The sequence below is a fragment of the Solanum lycopersicum genome, chromosome 11 (genome assembly GCF_036512215.1).
Source record: "Solanum lycopersicum chromosome 11, SLM_r2.1".
Taxonomy (NCBI): Eukaryota; Viridiplantae; Streptophyta; class Magnoliopsida; order Solanales; family Solanaceae; genus Solanum; species Solanum lycopersicum.
Genome location: NC_090810.1, coordinates 1,750,836 through 1,774,167, shown reverse-complemented (window position 1 = coordinate 1,774,167; position 23,332 = coordinate 1,750,836). Strand labels below are relative to the sequence as shown.

At 32.8% G+C, this 23,332-nt stretch overlaps 3 protein-coding genes and 1 long non-coding RNA gene across 8 annotated transcripts; 2 read left to right on the top strand and 2 right to left on the bottom strand.

The window, feature by feature from the left end:
• The first annotated feature begins 457 nt into the window (after nt 1-457).
• LOC101260001 (putative late blight resistance protein homolog R1B-17) lies at nt 458-7,467 on the top strand. 4 transcript variants are annotated; one of them, XM_069291468.1, is made up of 9 exons: nt 458-720; nt 812-3,253; nt 4,267-4,330; nt 4,585-4,668; nt 5,354-5,393; nt 5,771-5,839; nt 5,919-6,027; nt 6,530-6,596; nt 7,270-7,467. In XM_069291468.1, exons 1-3 carry the CDS (start codon nt 550-552, stop codon nt 4,273-4,275), a joined length of 2,622 nt encoding a protein of 873 aa, XP_069147569.1. In that variant the 5' UTR covers nt 458-549; the 3' UTR covers nt 4,276-4,330; nt 4,585-4,668; nt 5,354-5,393; nt 5,771-5,839; nt 5,919-6,027; nt 6,530-6,596; nt 7,270-7,467. The 4 variants fall into 4 exon arrangements, with proteins under 4 accessions (XP_069147569.1, XP_069147568.1, XP_069147567.1 ...); XM_069291467.1 differs by having other exon boundaries at nt 7,262-7,467; XM_069291466.1 differs by lacking the exon at nt 7,270-7,467 and having other exon boundaries at nt 6,530-6,764.
• Nucleotides 7,468-8,795: 1,328 nt separating this feature from the next.
• Nucleotides 8,796-12,381, top strand: LOC101259697 (vacuolar protein sorting-associated protein 60.1). Its single transcript, XM_004249893.5, has 7 exons — nt 8,796-9,065; nt 9,692-9,843; nt 10,653-10,746; nt 11,472-11,543; nt 11,655-11,766; nt 11,849-11,994; nt 12,088-12,381. The coding sequence occupies exons 1-7, from the start codon at nt 8,997-8,999 to the stop codon at nt 12,139-12,141; spliced, it is 699 nt and encodes a 232-aa protein (XP_004249941.1). The 5' UTR covers nt 8,796-8,996; the 3' UTR covers nt 12,142-12,381.
• Nucleotides 12,382-12,459: 78 nt separating this feature from the next.
• LOC101259392 (basic leucine zipper 19) lies at nt 12,460-17,817 on the bottom strand. Of its 2 annotated transcripts, none has more exons than XM_004249892.5 (5): nt 17,529-17,817; nt 15,997-16,663; nt 14,064-14,139; nt 13,449-13,575; nt 12,460-12,926 (listed from the first exon to the last, which is right to left on the bottom strand). In XM_004249892.5, the coding sequence occupies exons 2-5, from the start codon at nt 16,548-16,550 to the stop codon at nt 12,760-12,762; spliced, it is 924 nt and encodes a 307-aa protein (XP_004249940.2). In that variant the 5' UTR covers nt 16,551-16,663; nt 17,529-17,817; the 3' UTR covers nt 12,460-12,759. The 2 variants fall into 2 exon arrangements, with proteins under 2 accessions (XP_004249940.2, XP_019066620.2); XM_019211075.3 differs by having other exon boundaries at nt 17,534-17,685.
• Nucleotides 17,818-21,419: 3,602 nt separating this feature from the next.
• On the bottom strand, nt 21,420-22,522 carry LOC138339620 (uncharacterized). The gene is made up of 2 exons (XR_011212480.1): nt 21,595-22,522; nt 21,420-21,540 (listed from the first exon to the last, which is right to left on the bottom strand). It is a non-coding gene; the product is annotated as an uncharacterized lncRNA (long non-coding RNA).
• Between the last annotated feature and the right edge of the window lie 810 nt (nt 22,523-23,332).

Below are 23,332 nucleotides of genomic sequence, written 5' to 3'. Positions count from 1 at the left end.
ATTTTGCTTTTTAAAAATACTATCAACTTCAATTTTTTATTTTTTCACTCTTACCCCCTCCTCCTGCCTCCCCTCACTACCCCTACCCCCACCACCCTACCCCAAAAAAAATTGTTTTTAAAAAATATTTTCAATTTCATAAATTATTTTCTACTCTAGTAAAAATAAAAGATGTTCCTCAAAAATAATTTTTATTCATAAATCAAATAGTAAAAATTATTTTCGAAAAATATTTTCTACTCACCAACCAAACATAAGAAAATAAGTCCAAAATCTACTTGTTTTCCTGAAAAACATTTTCCTTCGTACCAAACACACCCTAAGTGAAACAATTTGATTTTCTTGTTGTGTATTAGATTGTGGTTCTCATTTATCAATGGAAAAATCCATTATCTCATGTAATTAAACAAATGATACAAAGTAAATACAATAGTACTCTTTGTCCCCCATTTAGAAAAAGTTAAATCATTTGGACTAAACCTCTTAGCCTAATAATAACAAAGTAAAATATACCAGCAAACTGCAATAATTTTTTTGTTGTTAAGAGAAATGGCTTATGCTGCTATTTCTTCACTTATGTATACATTGGAACAACTATTCAAACCTAATCAACCTTTCGTTTGTCGAAGCTATACGCAACATGTTCAATCTCTCTGTCAAAATCTTTCTGCTCTGCAAGATCTCCTTGACGATACCACAAAGGATATTGAAACTCTTAAGGTATGTAATTCACGAGTATAGTTATCTTAAATCTTACCGATCTTACCTATTTTTTTTTAATAATAACTAATTTATGAGTTTCGATTTCAAGGTTATAGAAAAGAGGATGAGAAACGTAATATACAAAGCGGAATATAGAGTTGATTCAAGTCTAAGAAGGATTATTCTAGCAGATCGTGAGGACAAGAGGCAAAAAGCTTATACATCCTTTTATGAAGAATTGTTGAAAGTGAAAGGACAAATTTATTTTCTCACTAAAGAGGTGATGCAGATAAATGTTAAAAAGCATGGAAGTAAATCTGCAGCCTTCTCACAAGATCAAAAAAGTACAATTGTGGAAAATACTGTTGTTGGGATGGAGGATGACTTCAATACCATACTTGATCGCGTCACTGCCCAAACAGACGAGTTGACTGTCATACCAATTTTTGGTATGGGTGGTATCGGTAAGACAACTCTTGCCAGAAAAGTTTATGATGATTCTTTTATTTGTTCTCGATTTGATAAACTCGCATGGGTCACTATCTCCGAAGAATACAATGAGAGGCAAATGCTTCTTGAAGTTGTCTCTTCAGTTACTACTGGAGGCAATCAAGAAAAGAGCGATGATGAACTAATGGAGATTGTGTATAGAGGTCTGAAGGGTAGGAGATTCCTAATTGTCATAGATGATATTTGGAGTACTGAGGCATGGGACCAAATGCAAAGAATATTCCCAAATGATGACAATAAAAGCCGAATTCTATTAACCACACGGCTTAAGTATGTTGCGGATTATGTCAACTGCCCTGATTTTCCACCTCATAGTAAGTCTTTCCTAAGTCTAGAAGATAGTTGGAATCTATTCACCGAGAAAATATTCAAAAAAGATCCATGTCCTCCTCTGCTAGAAGAAATAGGGAAGCATATTGTACAACAATGTCAAGGATTACCTCTCTCGATTGTTGTGGTTGCCGGACTTCTTGGAAAAATGGACTTAACGCATGACAATTGGAAGAACGTTGAGGAAAATCTGAGCTCATTCTTTGGTACAGTATCTGAACGGTGCCAATCAATACTGTCTCTGAGCTACAATTACTTGCCCCAATATTTGAAGGCTTGTTTTCTCCATGTTGGAGGTTTTCCAGAAGATACGGAGATTAAAGTTTCCCAGTTGATTAGGTTATGGATTGCTGAGCAATTCGTAAAGGCAAGAAACAATAAAAGATTAGAAGTGGTGGGAGAGGAGTATCTACAAGAGTTAGTTGATAGAAGTCTAATTTTGACAGGTAATCAAAGTGCTAATGGAAGGATAAAAAGTTGCAAAATTCATGATCTTCTTCGCCAGCTATGCCTAAGTGAAACTCATACTGAAAATGTTGTGCGTGTAATGAATGGGAATGTCGTCGTGTCTTTAGTAGAAGTAATAGATGATCAGCGGCGAGTGATAGGTCTGCATAAACATGAAGAGAAGCAAGTTTATCGTCCAGCGCATAGCAATGATATAACAAGTATAACTCGGACCTTTATTTCAAAGCAATATTTAAGGACTTTTTCCACTATTTCAGAGTTCAAGTTGCTTAAGGTGTTGGACGTATTATCAGTACTTTACGATTTCTCTAGAGTAATACCTGAGCTTGTACATTTGAGATATGTTGCTGCAAGAATTAGAGAAGGTGTTTCACTAGCCAAATTGAGAAATCTACAGACCATAATTCTTCGAAGTCTTGGAAAGAAAGCGTTGAAGCAACCACTCGATATCTGGACAATGTCAGAGCTTAGGCATTTGGATATCAGATGGGCGCCACTATATATTTGTAATCCTCTCGAGGCAGAAAATCGTTTGTTTCTGAATAACTTGCAAAATCTTTATGTATATAACTCTCCTTTCATTGTGGAAATCATAAGAAAAACTCCCAATCTAAAAAAGCTAAGGTTTTCAAATGATTCGGAGCGTGACTGGTCTGCAATTCTTGATTCTCTAATTCTTCTAAAGGAGCTGGAGACTTTACTCATAAAGGTGAAAAGCATTGACATCAACATTTTCTCCGGAGATATTTTGCCTTGTAAAATCAAGAAAATGACATTTAGTAGTAATATCAAGAAATTGATTTTACTAGATACTTGTATACCATGGAAAGTTGTGAATTTGCTGGCTAATTTATCCAATCTTGAGGTGCTCAAAGGGTGTCGTGCATTCAATGGAAAATATTGGAGGCTAAATGAAGATGTTGTGTTTCGCAAATTGAAATATGTAGAAATTGTTTACATAGCTATGGAAAGGTGGAAAGTATGGAGAGATAAACAATTCGTAGGTCTGGAAATGTGGGAATTAGCAGCTGGTAGCAATAATTTTCCGATGCTTGAGCAACTAAAACTGTATGGGTTGCATAAACTGGAGGAGATTCCGGAGAGTATTGGAGATATAATGACACTAAAATTCATCGGGATTAGAAATTGCAGCTCTGGTGTAGAGAATAGTGCAAAGAGAATTCAACAAGAGCAAGAGAGCTTGGGAAATTATGAGCTTCAGCTTCAAATTATTACAGCAAAGGTACGTTCATTCATATCCAGCAGAACTTTTCGAATTTCAAGACTAAAAGAGACTCAATTTTATTATCATATATTGTCAATTATGATAATTAGTAATACTTTACGTAGTTACAAGTAAATAAATTTCACGCGTAAAATTTTTATCAAATTTAAACTGCTCAACTCTCAAAATTAAAAAAATAACAATATCATATGATTAAATTTTAACTTCTCAACTCTCAAAAATAAAAAAATATCAATATTATATGACATTGATAATTCGTATTTCATATATATTACCAATAAAAAAATATCAATATTATATGACATTGATAATTCGCTTTTCATATATATTACCAATTTATCATGACTATAAATAATAATGAATAAATCACCAAAATCAATAATTTTTTTCATCAGTAATGTCCAAAGTAAAAATTTGAAATCAAGAAAGGCAAACAAAAGAAGCGGACAGAGTAGCTACACGTAGAGCACCAACAAACCTCTCATTCTCATAGTAATACATTATCCTCTCTCCGTTTCATAAAAAATGATCTAATTTAATTTAACATAATAAAAAAAACTTTTAAATTTTGTAAATTTAAATTAAAATAAAGATAAATATACAAAATTATCATTTAATCTTGTGGCCTTAAACATGTCACGTGAAAAGTTATTATAAAAAAAAAATTTTAACATAATAAAAAAGGAAAGAATATTATTCTTTTTTATACGAATATAGAGAGACACACTTTTAAAATTAAATATAAATTAATTAATTTTAAGATAATTTCATTTAATAATTCCAATTAAATAGGACTTAAACTCATAAAATTACGAGTCTGTTTATTTATAATCCTTTTTTTTTTCTCCGATTCTTCTATACTACCCTTCCTACTTATCTTTAAAAAAAATTGTGATCCAACCCCCACCACCATGGAAAATATACACACCAAAGGTGTTTCTTGTTAAAAAAAACTTTTAATTTTGTTAATTTGTTATGCATTTCTCAATTATTTTTGGGAATTTGTGCAGAGGGAATGAAGAAAGCTGGTGATAATTATACTGCTAATTACATACTTCCACATCTTCTCAATTTGTGAGTTTTACTCCCAATTTAATGTTTTCTTTTTTACTTTCTCCTATTACTATGTTGTGGCGGTGGTGACGGAATCTGAAGTTTCATACTCACAAAATAAATAATGAGAAGAGAATTCATATAGTCGATCTCATACTTGTTTAGAACAGAGAAGCAGTTATCATCTTAGTCATGATATCTGTTAATCAGTTGCTTATTAGTTAATGAAATCATTGTTTTTTACAGTAATTATGCTCATGAAAAATAAATTTCAGATATGCATCGCAAGCCAAATCACAAGATTTTGAGATTTATGCTCCAAATGCGACGTTTGAAGATCCCCTTATGCGTGCAGAAGGGTATACTTGAACTTTTCACTCCGATTTTTTTTCAAACTGTTTTATAATGCTTTACTTGAACCAAGCGTCCATCAGAAACAACTAGTGGCGTAGCCCCATAGTGGTAATTGGACACCCTTTGTCGAAAAAAAAATAGCATATATACAAGTAAAACGATACACAAAATGATTAAATAACATATTTTGGATACTTAACATAACAAAATGTTATTTCTGGACGCCCTTTATGAAATTTCTAGCTCCGCCACGGGAAACAACCTCTTGACTTCCCGAGATAGGGGTAAGGTCTGTGTACAAACTACTCTCCCGTGACCCTAGACTTCTATTGTGGAATTACACTGAGTATGTTGTTGATTGATTTGAATTGAGAGATTCTAAGTAAAAATTCTGAGTAGTGCTTGTTTGTCTTTCCACGTAGCAGCACCATCCGCTAAAATTTGTCCCTTTTTAATGCATTCAAACTGTGAATTACATGGAATTTTCTTAGGGATTACAGTATGAAAATCCACACGAAATTTTCCTGCAAATTTTCATACTAACCCCCAGGAAAATCTCCATATAGATCACCCTCTTCTTTTAGTGTTCGTGCGTCTAGTAATTAGCCTGTTCCTTTCAATTATATTTCATTCATTTTTGTAATCCTCTAAATTAGTAACACTGACTATGAATTTTACTGTTGAATGCAGGGTAAAGCAGATAAAATCTTCATTTTATTCGCTGGGAAAGGTCTAAATAATTTTCCTTAGTGCTAAATCTTCTATTTCATATTAGTCTTCTACTATGCTTGATTGATACATTTTATTGTGGAAACGAAAAGAATAAGTAATAGGCGAAAACTTTTTTGGGAATCGCATTGCGCGATACTGATTTAAATATGGATATCACAATTTTGTTCTTTGAAACTCATTTCTCGAAATATATATCACGAAAATATCTAAGGCTCCCAGCATAATCTCTGTTGCATGTTGAGTGACGGTAACTGCTATATGGTTTACGTCAATAGTTCTTAGCCAATCCTTTCTTCTTAAAGTTAATTACTATATTATGTCTTTCTTTAGTCTTGGAATGGTTGTGTATATTCTGTTGCTTTTTGTACATATCAGGTGTTCAGTGAGTCGAGAATCGTGGAGTATAACGTCACAGAGAAAGAAATATCTCCTGGAAATACAGAGGTTTAAGATCTATTGCATCTTCTTTTCGATTTGTTAATTTTCTGGTTTAGGACTCTGACGTTATGGTTGATGGCTTCAGATTTTAATCGACAACAAACAATATTACAATTCTTGGGGAAAGACATTCATATGATATCGCTAATCAAGTTGTACACGGAAGGAGGAAAGGTCATTCGTCATGAAGACTGGTACGTATATATTTCACATCCAGAATACTAGTCGAATTTGTCGTTCAACAAGGAAAATGTTAAGCATTTCTCTTGGTTTCTTGCCATGAGATTTACAGTTTGTGTAAATGTAAGAGGCAATCTGCAGTAACGGTACTGAGTTTCACTATAGTGTACTTCTTTAAGTATGTTCAAATTCTGTGCAACTTCACATGTTCGATAAATTTAATCCTAAAGTCGCACAAATTCATTTTAGTTTGTCTAGGGCTCTAGATATGCAGGGTTGGTTATTGGTTAATGTCACTCTTAGCTATCTCATATGACATGATTTTGCCAAACGATGTTCCATTTTTGGCAAAACGAGTTAGGCTTGCTAAGTTTTTCATTGCTACAATGTGAGTTGAACCCTCGACCAATTTGGCTAAAGGTAGCTTGCCAAATATGTTCACTTTACATACATGATATAATGTTTGGTTGTATAGTTTATTCCTGTTTTTAACTATTTTGCGAACAATGTTTGCAGCTGGGATAAGAAACCTTTACGGAATAGGGAGACGGTGAATGTACCACTTGTTGGGCGCATGATTGAGGTATCTCGTAGAGCTTCGATGTTTTTAACACATGCTCTAATGGGGTTTGGAAAAGATCCCTCCATGTAAATTGCAGTACACTGTTTTTAAGTATTTCAATTAGTTTTTACCTAGCTGCAACTTTTGAAACATGTAAGACATATATATATATATATGTTTGCTTGAAAATATGTCTAATAAAAATTGATGAACTCTGACTACCTTTAGGCTTCATGCAAAGCAAATAAAAGATCCTAAACTCATACTGCAGATCGACTTAAATAAACAAAAAATATATATTTTTTGTGCCAATTAATTTGTGACATTCATGTATTGAGTCGTTAAATGGACCACATTAATATTCACTGTAAATAATTCAATTTTATAAGAGGGTTCAGCTTGAAATACAATGTATATGAATCAGAAATCAGGAGTTGTACATGTGCATCTCATATCTATAGTACTATTAATTAAATGAAACAATTTGATTTTTTCTTGTTTTCTCATGTAAAGTGTATTGGATTGTGTTCTCATACAACATGTCTTTAAATTAAACAAATAATACCATGGGAAGCTATGAGTTTACTGGCTAATTTACCCAATCTTGAGGTGCTCAAAGGGTATTTTGCATTCAATGGAACAGATTGGAGTGTGTTTCGCAAATTAAAACTTCTATTACTGCATAGGTGTATAGATCTGCAAAAGTGGGAAGGTGGTAGTGATAATTTTCTGATGCTTGAGAAACTAATGCTGTTTGGATTGGATGAACTGGAGGAGAGTATTGGAGATATAATGTCACTAAAATTCATCCAAATATTTTATTGTAGCAATGATATGCTGTAAAGTTCAGTTGGATTGAAATGAAAAACTTGCCATTCCACAGCTGTACAAAGTTGAGTTATTGTGTAATGCAGAGCTAATACAGAATCCTCTTATATGGTTTTAATGCAGTTACAAGAGTGTGTACAAGGCTTTTACTCTCAAAGTGTCTATACATCTCCTCGATAAGGTGAAGATATGTCATGTTTTGTCTGATCACCTTTTTCCGACACTTATTTGGGCTAACACCACCTCTCCTTAGACCCTTCAACATCAACCTCTCACACATCCTCCTCATCGGAGTGTCAATTCAATGCATCTCTTCTTGACATGTCTGAACCAACTCACCTCAGCCTCCGACATCATGTCCGTGACAGAGGCTACCTCCACCTTCGCCTAAATATCTTCATTTTTTCTTACCATATCTCTTTTCTAGTAAACCCTTTCAAAAAGAATGATTCTTTTCCTTTTTTTAAACAACTCTTACTTTCCACTAACATGTTTAAAATAACAAGATTAAAAGATATTTTTGATCAATTTTATGTATATTTATTCTAAAAAGACCACAAGATTCAAAAGTCTTGTTAATTTTTAGGAAAAGGATTGATTTACACTAATTTTGTCATTTAGAGTCGATATACCCATCCATATCAAAGTGGCTCATATATAGCGACGATAACAGGGCGAGGTGGGTTGAAACAAATTTTAAATTTAGTTTTTATATTATTTTCCTTTACTATTATACAAATGGCCTTTACTATTATATAAATAGCTCACATATGCTATTTTCCTTTAACGGAAGCGAAAGAAATCAATTTTAAATTCATTTTTTAAAAATTTTTGTTAAGAAGATAATCATGTAGAAATATATTTGATTCTCCACACACACATTCCTTTTGATTCAATTGCTAATTTAAATTTATTATTTTGATTAAATTTTTGTAGTTACTAAATTTCTTGTAAAAAAGATTCTATCATATATATCCTTCCTTTTTTTTACAAACACAATAAATAAATTATAATATCTTCAAAATTTCAAACATTTCTCACTTTTTCTTCTTTTTTTTCTTCATTCACATTTTTCTTTTAATTTCTCACATAATTTAAAAAAAAAAACTCAAATAATAATAATTAAAAAGGAAAAAAATCAGGTATGAAAACAATTATATATTACACTCTACATAAATATATTTAAAATTTAAAATCAAACAAACAAATTTGAAATAATTTTTCTCTTTATTAGATAAAAAATATATGTGAGCCAATTTTATACGGATAAATGTACGTATAAGCTATTTTTAAACTATGTATCATGTCAAAATGAGATTATTTACTCGACCCTAATGACACGTGATAAGCACGTGTTTTTAGATAATCCCAAAATTCTTTTCACATTTAAACAATGACTCAAACTAATATTCCTGGAAACTTCTTCTGGAACAAGTCAATCAAATCCATGGAGTATAAATTCATCTTCTCCTTTTTGATTCGATAATTCCAATTGACGCGCATTTTGTTGAATCTCCGTTTCGAAATTCAATCGGAAACCCTAAATCTCTGTGCAGCAGAATCAACGAGGACGAAGAAGAAGGTTCTAGAAATATGAGGAGAGTTTTCGGTGCGAAGAAACAAACGGAACCTCCTCCTTCCATTCAAGACGCATCCGATCGGGTACGTACTTCTAATTACTCCAATGCAATGATCAACTCTGCGTATTGTATTATCCTTTTAGAAAATTGTAGTTTGATTGTGTGTAATACAGCTGTTTTATCAATGATGAGAAAAAAATCACTACGTACAGTTTAACTAATTTTTGTTTGGAGCTGTATTGAATTAGATCGATTCGATATTTTAGATGTTTGAAAACTATACGGAAAAAAAATCAAAGTTTTGGCCTTTTCTCATATTAATTTGATGAAAACATATAGTTGATCAAAGTCTGTATATGGAACGAGACAAGTAAAAGTGAACGGAGAGAGCATTTGAGTTTTGAGATATGGAGATTGGATTAGTTAGACTGATTGACAATTGTATAGTTATTACATAATTGGGGCAGGGGATTACAAGGTGGGGAATTGAACTATCACTAATAAGGAGTTCATCTAGTCAATTAACTGAGCTACTAAAATTCTTTATAGACGAAAACTTCAAATATGGTGAGTTAGATTCCTATTGTTTTTTTCAGAAATTGGAGTGAGTTTTGTAGTGTTTTATGAAATGTTGGACTTTTATATCATTGTGATCTTGCTAATTCTCTGCACAATATCTGATTTTAGTGTTGGTTCTTATTTGTACAGATTAATAAAAGAGGTGACACCGTGGAGGAGAAAATCAAGAAGCTTGATGTTGAACTTGCAAGATACAAGGAACAGCTAAAGAAGACCCGGCCAGGTCCAGCTCAAGATGCTGTAAAAGCTCGAGCAATGAGAGTTTTGAAGCAAAAAAGAATGTGAGTTTATCCTTTTTTGTGAATACAGTGATGTTTAAAGTTCATGGTTGAGCATAAAATTGAGTGCTTTGTGGATGAATGTCTAGTCACGTTATAGGTCAAATTATATATAGCTTCTGAGATAATTGCGCTATTTAAAGACAGCTAATCAGTGCTTCTTTTCCTCTCACTTGATGATAAAGAAATTATGTTGTAGGTGAATAATGTGCTGAAAGCACCAAACAAATACATATGTGGAGATACCTTGATGAACCATATTATGAGAGAAACAACATTGTGTTTTAAGGACTTTTAAATTAAGTCTAGTTCTTGATAGAGTTTGTGGTTACTTCATAAAAATCGAAATTGGAAGAGCTTGTGATTGAATTGAGGACTGGTCCTTATAACAGTTCCTACTTGGGATACTCATTGAGTCGCAACCAGCTAAAATAAAAAACAGATTTCTTGTAAAAACACTAGCCTTGCTGAGTTTATATTGAGAATATTTTCATCGATGAATCTTTTTTGATTCTATGTAGTGTACTTGAAAGAAAAAAAGAGACGCTGACTTCTGAGGTTATAGGCAAGTAATCTGTTAACTTCACCTAGATTGTACCTGAAGCCAAAGCGCCCTCTAATATTGGTGAATATGCTGCTCTCCTTGCAACATTTCTCTTAAGTTTTGCTTCTGTTTGTGGTGAAAATTATTTTTTCAAGCACCACTCAGGCATAGTTTTCTCCAAAAACTCTTGCTTGTTTGACAAACTTATAGTTTATATGTTGATCTATTGTCTCCAACGCATAACCTCTTTCGCTCGAATATTCAACAGGTATGAAGGCCAACGTGACATGCTCTTCAATCAGACGTACAACCTAGATCAAGTTTCATTTGCAGCTGAGGGAATTAAAGATGCTCAGCAAACAGTATGTTCTATGGAGTTCATGCTTTTTTCAGATACCTAGTTTTCTCCCGTTTCTTTATGAAAGGCCTAATTTCAAAAGCTGCTATATGCATTATACCTGTAGGAAACTTGTCCATTGCCAGTTCTTATTATTCCAAGTATCTGAAAGTGTCATTGGACCTTTTGTGTTTGAAGTTCATAAAACTTATTGGGTGTTAGCATGCAAAGCTTAGCACTCTTCTTTTAGAAATAAAAAACATACAAGCATCATTTTCTTTACCAGTCCATGGTAGTTAAATTGTAACTGTTTAAACTTGAGTTTGATAAAGAGAATTTTGGAGTGTCACTCACAAATCTGATTCACTGATACGTTTATCAAGTGAATGTTATTTGTGAAAATGCGCTATTTTAGACTATTAAACTCATGATCATCCTTTGTAATCTATAATACTAGTTTTTCCAATTCATTTGGAATAATATATCAATTCATCTTAAAGTGTATCTGCTTCTATATAGCACCCCACAGGGCACAGTCAAGGTGTAACTTAATTGGAGCCTGCTGTCTACCTCCCTACATTTGGGGAGGACAACCTATTTGTCACGAAAACAGATTTCTTTATATGTCCTAGAATTTATATACTCCCTTTTGATCCCATGTTGGAGATTTATTGTTCGAAGGCACAATTGAACCATTGGAGTCATTTATATACAGTTGAATTTCCCTCTAATACGGTTCTATTTCTCCAGATGTCAGCTTTGAAGTCTGCAAACAAAGACTTGAAAGGAATGATGAAGACAGTGAAGATTCAAGATATAGATGTATGCCTCCTCATTATGGTTATATATTTTAAGTAACCTTGTGCTTTATCCTCGTCCGCTTCTAATTTTACATTCGCTGATAATTGTGATATAATCATGTGAAAAATGTAGAACCTACAAGATGAAATGATGGACTTGATGGATGTGAGCAATGAAATTCAAGAGTCTCTTGGTAGAAGCTACAGTGTGCCAGATGACATTGATGAAGATGAACTCCTCGGTGGTAAGCTTAAGTGGCAATACATTTAGACAGAGAAGTAATAAAGCATATCAGATGAGCTTTTAACATATTACTTTTAATGCAGAGCTTGATGCTCTGGAGGCCGACATGGATACTGAAGGCGAAGGAGTCCCTTCGTATCTTCAACCAGACAAGGAGCCCGATTTGGATGCAGAGCTTAGCCTACCATCAGCACCAACAGGGCATGGACCAATGCCAGCTGGTAACCAGGTAAAGTCAAATGCAGTATGGACAATATTCTGTTGTAAGTTGTAACAATTATGTTAAAATACTGACTCTTTTTCATTTACTTGTGGTGCACAGGCTTATGATGAACTAGGATTACCTGCTGTTCCTCGCGCATCAATTCGCGGTTAAGGGATTAGTGGGATACTAATGATGACTTCATTTGGGATTATTCTTTTGTTTATTGGGGAAACCTGGTGTAAACATTAGTGTGCAGAGTATATCTTCATCGTTGTTTCCAAATGACCATGTTGATTTTTTGTGTAATAATGGACATGATGCTTGAATTGTTTTGTGCACATTCTCTACATCTTATCCTACACCAACACGTCTTGCAATCAATAGAAAATCATTTCACTGTTTGCATATGAATATGGCATGGCATGGCCTATAGTTCACGAGTTCGAGTCAAGAAGTTATCACTAATATTCGTCTATGTTACGAAGAATGCTCTGTGAACTGTTCTTTTTGTTAATACCGTCAAGTTATCAAATTTTTAAGCAGTTAATGTCTTAATCCTAAAAGTTCTCATTTGGAACAAACTACATTCTAAAGAGGATTTACAAGCTGAGTCTGAAGGAGTTTCACCTACGTTTCTACTGCTCGAATAATTGTAGTAATTCAAGAGCTAATACGTGCAATAAACCCCAACTTCTACAAGGGAGATATATTTATTAGATAAAAGGTTGACGTTGGCTCCTGCAGGATATATATTATGAAGAAAAGGTGTCCAACGAGATCGACTTCCTTCTAGTTGAGATCCAGTTTTCCAAAGTCCAGCATCTGCCAAGCTGCATCTGAACCAGTCATCTCAACAGCAGAACTCAGCCTGAAGTTGGTGCTCAGCTTACCACCATTGCGAGAATGTGCTAAACATTTCAGTCTTTCCAATTCTTTCCTTAACGACCTGTATTGAGCTGCATCAAGTTTCAGAACGACAAGGAATCAGATTATGAAAATATCTGTTTGCTTCACCGCGCTGTTTAAAATATCTGTTTGCTTCACCGCGCTGTTTAAACTATGTCATCAAGGATGTCTGGTGCCAGCCCTCAACCAAGGAAAAGTTTTAAGTGCACGAGTGACACTAAAGTGTAAGGAGCATCACTAGTAGATCAACCAAATATGAAGCTAAATAAAGATAGATGAATACAGTGAAACTAGCTCAGAGTTGCAATGAAATATTAGACTTTAGGCAGCTACAACTTTCTCCATTCATAGTATTGGATATGATTTTTTCCTATCCAATGTCGGAGTAAGCAGATAAAGAGAAGTATGAGTTTTACAACCTTTAATGGTTTGCTAACTCATGAACAATTGAGGCAAATAGGAAAGAAGACAAGACAAATCCAAAGCGGAGTAACTAACTCCCATAGTTATAAGTAGATAATATAAAGTATTATGGATTGATTGATTGATTGAGCTAAAGATATACAACTCACCGTCAACAATGACTTTTTCTTGCTGAAGTCTGAGCATCTGTTGCTTTAGCTCTCTATTCTCCATTAATAAAGTAACACGTTGCTGAAGCAGAGAAGCAACTTTGGCAGTTAAATCTGACTCTATAGCCTGTATTGCAAACGAACAAGGTTAAGCACCAAATTAACCTTTGTCTGCAACACCAAATATAGTGTTGCTTGCAAAAGCACAACTGTCCATTTGAAAGTATTTCGTATAGCTTTCGGGATACCAAAGATTGTAGCAATTTGAACAGTCTCAAACTATTTGATATAGCTTTTGGGTCACCAATTTGTGTTTTGAACAGTATATTCTTCGCTAACAGCAACGGCATTAACATTAGGAGTTTAAGAGTCTCAAACTTGTGAACCAGCACAATATTGTTTTCTTAGTATGGTTTTCCCTCAAGTTAATCTCGACGTGATTAATCAACAATTGACATGTAGCCATGGAAACTTCATTTTTGTCTCTGCAATTCTTTAATGTTTAATATGTGATGTTACATGGGAAGCTCAGCATGTATATTCACAATAAATTATTCAGTAAATGAAACCTTCTATAAAAGTCTCATTGATGTAACAGTAATAGCAGCAAAGTACCTCATATGTGTTGACAGTTCTCTCTAGTTCAGCTATATATTGGAGTTTACGAACTCTCGACCTCTGTCCAGGATGCCTGTACAAATTCCAAATAGTTGTCAAGTGTTGTACTCTTCTCGAGAAAATAATCGTCTCAGAATGAAATAAATCCTCCGGATATGTGAGAGAAGCGTGTTTGCAATGCATTCATATAAGAGTTTATAGTATATTTAAATAAAAATTGGAAATAGTTTCAAAGAAAAATAGGGGCGACAACTTCTAAGTAAAGGTTGACAGAACAATAGGAATAATCGCTAGAATAAAGACAATAGAACGTCATAGCGATATCATCTGCATATCTTTTGATATGGGAACTCATCTGTTATCTACCAGTATGTTGGGATATAATTGGTCATGAATTTCGTACGATGCTGCTTTCACAAATACTGGCATACCCCAGAAAATTGCACTGTTAACTCTATCCTTAGTAGTAGTAATTAGGAAAACGGACAATTTCGGCTTAAAGAATGACAGGATAGTTCTCAAAGGGTTAAGTAATTTATTTGTAGCATAGATGATATAACTACTAAAAGTTAAATTTTGCGAGTAATTCACGAACTTAATCAACCAATTAACAAGAAGACATATCAGTCATGCGCTGAAAGGAACTGCGAGAGACATTGATGCAAAACTTTTCAGCATTTTCATTCCACTGAGAAGAGTTTGTCAGGACTGTTCTTGAAAATTGAACACCAGGACAAACCTTCTTTTCAGATATGTGCATGGACTCTCCAAAAATGTTGCCACACACGTGTCAGATACTCAAAAATGCAATACTTTTGGAGTATCCTACACGCACCCATGAAAATCTTTGATGAGTCTGAGCAACGGTGCTTTTCAGAACCTAAAACGGTCATCAATTTCCAGTAATGCAAGAGATTTAACTATTAGATGATTGTTAAAAGGTCATAGCTAGAAGCTTCCTAGGCCACACATCTAAACGAATAAGAACCATTTCAGCAATTTGAGTAGTAAAGTGAAAATTGTCTTAGGATATAGAAGAAACAACAAGGCATCGCATTTTTATAAGACAGTAACATCCAGGAACCACTTGGCTCACAAAGCTAACATTTGCAAGTTGAGATTTTATAACTACTTTCATGAAACTCGAAGGCGACATTCTCTATTACATGAGCAATATTTATTTGAAACTGGTAGCTGTATCAACACTTCATGATGTACAAAACAGTACACGGATGGTACTGAAACCATATGTACAAAGATACCCTGAATTCTACTGTCCTACTTCTATAATGAATGATAAATCTGAAACATCAATAATAGCAATATTAATAAAAGAAATCTTTTGGGTTTTCTGAATTTCCCTTTTCATTTGATAAAAGAAATCTCTATAACATATTGATTTTATAGATTGGATTATCCCTTTAAGTGCATAATTACAAGTCAAAGGTCCTTTTACGGGAGAATGTACCACGTAGAGCAAATTACACAAGGGAAGATCACTAACACACAATCTGTGTGTTATTGTCTTCTCTAGAAATCAGAAACTACTCCTTATATGAGCTAAGTCAATGAGCACAAATAGTTCCCAAACTGACATGGTATTGTTATAAACTGACATGATATCTTTATAAGTTCCCAATTCATACTAATAGAAGTTTTTTTCACCTATACAATTAGCGAGCTAGAGTTTGCATTAAAAGATAATACCAAGAGATCCGGACACCATACGACAGGAATAGACTTAGATAATTAGCCGTTATCTTGGGAGATAAGATGCATGCCCCTATATATTTAGGAAACATTTTCGCAATGATGTTGCTCTACTACGGAATATGGACACAATTAACAAGTGAAAAACCAATGTTAATAATACAATGCCAACTAATGATGCACAATATTGGAATTAAACATAAAGAGTCTGGAATCTAACCGTTTCATTGGCTTTGCATCAGCACTGACATCATCAGCTGCACCAGAAGCATTTCCCACTAACTCAGATTGTGCAGCTCCAGACACAGAAACGCACCTATCTAAATATTGTAAAGGGTTTGGAGACACATATTCTGATAATGCTGAAACTATAGCATTCTCTGCGAAGGTTATATTGCTCTTTCCACGAGGCGAATTAGGACCATAGATACAATTATTCTTTGAACTACTATCCGATTCACACGATGCATTGGATTCAGTTTCATCAAACTTATCAAAGCCTTCAAATGAAACAAGACCATCCAAAATTGTCAAAGAATCACTAGCTGATCTTCTATGCATTATGCCACTAGAATTTGAGCGTGAATCACTCAGCAGCTCATCAAGCCATGCAGGCTGCTCTTCTAAGATGGAGCTTTGGGAAATAGATTTTTGATGTCGAGGAGGCAACAAGTTATGTTGGTGTGATGGTGGGCTAAAAGGGTCTTGAACCGGGCAAGTTAATGGTTTCTTCTGAAATGGGCAACGAGGCGGAAGATGAGCTTGCCTCGACATGATGAACTTAACTACTAGGTTACCCTATGATTTTCTTTTTGACACCTTCACAACATATTCTAATACAACAGGTCTTTCTCCCATGTTTCTGCCACCATCTTATTACCTAGTTTCTACAAAAAGTTTTACAGAGCATGAAAATCAGAAATTACATTTTCTTCCATCAATCAAAAGTTCCTTGAGAACAGAAAATCCAAGAATTTTATTCAGAAGACCAAAACCAAACAAAAGTGTAAAATTTTACTTTTAGGATTTGAAGTTTTGCCAAGAAAATCAATAGCTGGAAACACATATAATAGCTTGTGACATTTGAGACTCTTTTTTTTTCTCATAATACAGAACTCAAACAATGAGCCTATTTTTTCTTTCAAAGCTAAAACATGAGTCAAATAGAGCAAAAGAGAAACAACCATTAAATCCTCCATCAAATAGCAAACCAACAACATACCCAATGTAAACACACAAGTGGAGTCTCGAAAGGCTAGAGTATACACACACCTTACCCTACCTTAGGAGGTCCAGAGATTATTTCCGATACAACCTCAGCTCAAGTAAAAGCATATCGAAAAAAGAAAATAAAAATTGTCATAAAATACAAAGAAAGCACGACAAAGCATTTCGAAAACAAAAAAGAGAAGTAACATAAACACAACCAGCAAACCAAAACTATAAATATGCAGAAAAGGAGGAGCTATGCAATTACAACAACCGAAAAAAAAAAAAGCAAGACAAAACAAACACAACAATCTACATTCCCCATTGAATCAACACCTTAAAGAATTTTCAAAAAAACACAACAATGACATGAAATTGAATTCTCTTAACTTAACAACAAAAACTAAAACCCTCAAGATTCTCCCTCAACACTACATAAACAACAACCCCACATACAAATTGTTACAAAAAAATTAATAAAAACACATAAAAATTGTATCTTTTTTCTTGAATCTTTGAAAAATATTTTCTGGGGAGGCATACCTTACTTCTTACTTGATGGGGTGTTGTTTTTTTTTGTTTTTTTTTTTGGTTTCTCGATGAGAGTGAGAGAAAAAAAAAGAGAAGAGCTTTGAGTGTTTATGCAAAATGCAAAATTACAAATGCCAATGTTATTAGTAGTAGCAGCTTGTCTTTCACTGTGCAAGTTGATGGGATGACCCTTTTTTGGACTGATTTTAGATACGGATACAATAACACAGTGACACCATTACTACTCAATTTTCCCAATTTACAGTGCCAATGAGGAGAGATTATCAATTTTTTAACTTGGTTCGTTTCAAAATAAGTATTAATGAAATAAATATAATATGTAGTTTATAATGTTGTATTAAAAAAATTGAAGATATTTTAAGAAAAAGTATAATTTTAAAAATTTATATGATAAATTTAAAAAATGATACTTATTTTGAATCGAAAAAAAAAAGTTTTTGGTAAAATGGACACTAGGGAGTACTATTTGGTAGCTTTGAGTTGTTAACAGCTCATCTTCACTTTTTCTATGGTAGCTTAGAAATTTTCACTTTGCCTCTTTGCCTTTTTCTTTTATTTTTTTTAGGGGGGGTGGAAGGTGGGAGGGAGGGGATTTTAATATAAAATATTACACCAATATAATTCTATATATATAATATTATTATTTGAAAGGAAAATATTATATATAATGTATATAGTATATAAAATGTATTATACACAAATATGAAATATGGATATTGGATATGAAAAATGAATATTTTTATCATCAAATAGGTTTTTTCTTACTTATCTAAACCTAGCAAAGAATAATGTAGAAAAGATAAATTTACTTTTTTTATATTTATTGAAGAAAACTCTTCAAGATTGTAGTCGTGGATTGGTCGTTGATTTTGATTCGAAAATCTTCTGAAACGGAATAAACTTTTTTATCGTGTTGTATTTTTATTCAATGATTATCATCAATATAAAATTATTGATATTGTTCATGTCTCTCGAGTGACCATTGTACAACCACTCATTTAATATTAAATCAACGAATAAATTTTACCTTAAACTTTTTCAAATCATAATCAAATAGATTATAATATGATCGTTTAAATTTAAATATTTTAATCTATCTTTATACATAAATAAAAAAGGGTGAAGGTCCATTCTTTAAGTTGTCTTTTATTTTGCAAAGATTAGCCAAAAACATTGTATGATTATATGATGTATTATTATATTTAACGAAAGCAAATTTAAGACATATAAATTAAATATCATGGAAGATTCTTAAAATTATGCTTAGATATTTATTTTTTTCTAAAGTATTTGCATTTAGTGGTGTGAGAGACTTTAGATTATTAAAATGGACCACACAACTACAATAATATATTAAAAAATCTGCATGCCCACTAATTTTTGGTTTAGTTAACCAAGTTGATTTTTGATTAGTAATAAACCATATGTTTTCCCCCCACATAGTGATGTTAACCTCAATTATATCTCTTCCTTGTTGCTTAAATATGTAGAGATGGAGACAGTTTATAAGTTACGGATTCACGCGAATTTTATAATTTTTACTTTAAAATTATGTATATGTATTAAAAATATATTAAATATTTTATGTTTGATAGTGAAATTAGTTATTATTATAATCATAAATACAATCAGCGGAGAATAGAGTGTTGAAGCACTAGATTTATCTGAATTAATTTAGTATGTTTGATGTAAAATGTAAATTTATGAGTAAAAATTGATTAGAATTGTGATAGATTATATGTCTGAATTCATAATTATATAAAATTATTAATGAGTTTATAGTCATAAAATTTATCATCCAACACGTTTTTCAAAACATGAAATTTAATAAAGTCAAATGATAATACAAGGGAAAATGCACAAGTACTCCATCAATCTATGCTCGAAATCTCAGAGACACATTTATACTATACTAAGGTCCTATTACCTCCCTGAACTTATTTTATAAGTAATTTTCTACCCCTTTTTAGCCTATGTGGCACTAGTTTGAAAAAAAAAAGTCAATCATCATTGGACCCACAAGATAGTGCCACGTAGACTAAAAAGGGGTAAAAAATTATTAATAAAATAAGTTCAGGGGTAATAGGATCTTAGTATAGGATAAGTGTGTCACTGAGATTTCGGGCATAGGCTGCGGGGGTACTTGGGCATTATCCCATAATACAATAATAATACCTTTACTATTTATTGTTTTTAAAGAGGGTGCAAGTCAATAGTGAATAGCGATAAATTTTATAAAGTCAAAGAATAATACAGTAATATTATCTTACTATTTTATCAAATAAAAATTATATAGTAATTATTTTACACAAAAAAAAATAGAAACCTTCACACTATTGGGAATGAGAAAGGAAATTATATTTTATATGATAGTTTTTTTATTGATTCATGGTGAGAAAAATCTATATTTTCTAATAATTATTGAACACCAACACAAAGTAAATACTATATTATATTTTTTCCAATTGAAAATTGAATAAACATAGTATACTAGATTTTGTTGATACTTCCTTGTGGAGCTTCCATATGCTATATTCTAATACCTCTTTAATAAATAAAGATAACAAAAAATATATCTTTTTTCACTTTTTATCATACCACAACTTGAAGTTAAAAGTGTGGGTTTTTATTTATATAAAATATATTATTATTTGAGAAGATAATGATTTCATATGTTGCACATTTGAAATAGCTTGATGTACTTCCATAGATTATTTTAATTCAAAGTTAGGTTATTTTATACCAAATATTTTTGTCTTTTTCCTAATAGGGTTGCTCAAAGTTTGGCATATTCATTTAAATAAATATATTTGTTATTTTGTTGGTTAGCAAGTGTGTTAATTCAAGTTGCTTAATTTTGTATTGCAAGTTGTCAACTTTTTTTAAAAAATAATTTAAATCCAAATTGTTAACTATCTTCAAGTTGTTTATTTGCTTTTTTACTTAAGCAGATTGTTTTGTAGAGATATTTGTTAAGGTGAATTTTTACTTTTTTAGAAAAAATTAAAAAACATTAGAGCTCAAGACTCAAAATTGAAAAGAGAATTTAGATATGTTAGTTATATTTGGTTTAATAGTCTTTTTATTTTGTAAAAGTACGAATAAAATCTGTTTTATTTGTGTAATAATAGTTATTCAGTATTTTAATTTGATACGGAGATTAAGAAGCAACAAGTATAGGAGGTTATTTCACCAAATCACTTTTATTAAATATAAATTATCTAAATATTAAAAAATGAATAGTGTGTAATAGCAGATATAACATGATAAATTATTCAGTGATAAATATCAAAAACAGTATAATGAACAAATGAAGAAGAAAAAAAAATATACTTTCTATTTTTTTAGATTTTATTTGTGGAACTAGAAGGAATTCAAAGTTGAACATCCACGTGTGCACATTTAAGTGTGCATGAATATATTTTGTATCTATTTCCAATCACTTTGTATATCTATGTATATTCGTGTATAATCCTTTATATATCTATGCAATATCCATGAATATACAAAGATATACACCTCATGCCATGTCACTATTCTCACACACAATAAATCACGTGCCATTACCAACACCCTAAGAAAACATGAAGAAACATGTCACATTCTTTTGAAATATTATTCTTTAGATATACCCATATGATATTACCATACAAAATCATTAATATAAAGTTTGAAATTTGTTTAAACATATTTAAATTATATTTTTCATTTAAACATAAAAATTTTATAAGTTATAGAAAATCAAATTTTACGTTAATCTTACAAAATGAGTAAATCATCATTCATATTCTAAATTCCTAAAATAATGCAATGATAAATTACATATCTCCATATTTCATTTTTTTTAAAAAATAATTTAATATCATAAACTTTCAAATACACGTAATTTTATTGAAAAAAATCAAGTCAGTAATAATTGTGATTAATTATTCTTCGATATAATCTTTTCTTATGGTACAATCAATCTCAATTTAAGTAAATCACGATTTTTGCTAAAGTAACACTTATTGCGGAGTTAGAATTCCTAGCGAAAACGGACTATCCATATTATCTTCACATTATAATGGGCTTTTAATCCGACCCGTGCGTTACGACTTAAAACCCTAATTTCGTTTCTCAGTCCCAAATTTCAAAATTCACCATTGTTTCTTCTTCTTCTGAACGCCATGAGTGTAAGGATCAAAGATTACCAGTTACCTTACAACAGTCACAAACTCTATGATGTATTTTTGAACGAAACCGAAATCGAAACCCTAGTTACTCGTGATCCGGCCATGGTCTGTTCATGGATCGACAGAACCGAATCCTCTAACCAATCCCGTCTCCACCGCTTAATCGTCGGAATCGACGTTGAATGGCGCCCGAACTTCAACCCTGGTGCAGGTCAAAACCCGGTTGCAACACTCCAACTCTGCGTCGGAAAATCCTGTTTGATTTACCAAATCATTCATGCCCCAAATATTCCCTGGAAACTCCGTAACTTCCTGAATAACGACGATTACAGATTTGTTGGAGTTGGGGTTGAGAATGATGTGAGGAAATTGTTGAATGATTGGGGAATTGGAGTGTCGAATACTGTTGATTTGAGGCAGTGGGCTATGGAGGAGCTTGAGAATGAGAATCTTCGGAGTTATGGGCTTAAGGGTTTAGTGAAGGAAATTGTTGGAATTGAGATTTACAAGCCGAAGAGTGTGACGATGAGCGATTGGGATGATCGTTGGCTTAGCGTCAATCAAGTATGTTATGCTTGCCTTGATGCTTATCTTTCTTTTGAAGTTGGGAGGATCTTAAGTTCTTGGTACTAATTAGAGTATATAATGTTGATATCATCGTAGATTATTAATGCGTGCATTTCGTGATTGTGAATGTTGATATTACTAACTATTATCGTAGACTATTTATGCGTGCATTTTGTTATCGTGAAATGTTTCTTTGAACTAAATGTGACTACTTATATATCTATATGTCATGATCTTTTTAAACTTTTGTTAGTTTCTTGTTTGATTTCGTTTTATATGCTTTTTCTTGAGGCGAGGTCTATCTATCCGTGAGATTTGTATGTACTCTCTATTCTATGCACTCTACCCTCCGCAGAGTCCATGTGTTGATGCTCATGGCTTACATCTTATTGTAAAGCCACATAAACTTGAAGCCTTGAGTGTGTATAACTTTGAGCTTGTTGAAGTGTTTAAAGTGTACTAAATACATTACCAAGGCTCTACCCTCCGCAGAGTCCATGTGTTAATGCTCATGGCTTACGTCTTATTTGCAAAGCCGCATAAACTTGAAGCCTCGAGTGTGGTTAACTTTGAGCTTGTTGATGTGTTTGAAGTGTCCTAAATACACTACCACAAGGCCACTTGAAGTAAGTGGGATGCTTGGGATAAGTTGGAGGAAGGGTTGATGCGAAAATATCAAAACAAAAGTTGGAAATTGAACCCCAAGCTTTTCAAGGGCATCTTGCTATGCGAGTCAATTGCGAGGGTGTTTGAGATTGGGAAGCATCACCTTCCGGGGGGGACAATGAGGTTGAATGAACCGTGGGGCTAATCGCGAGAAGCTCATATGAGCTTGGGATAAAGCCCTTAGAGTCGCGACCCCATATGAGAGGTTCAAGGCATGGGAAATAAAAGACAATCTAATGTACAACTAATTGTGAGGAGAACTCACCTAAGTTGACCAGAACCTCATGATCACCCGATCACGAGGAGTCCGGTCCATATATATTTGTGTTTGAGCTTGGCTTTGAGAAATTAGGGTATTTCCATAGAATCTTAAAGTCTACCACCAAGTAG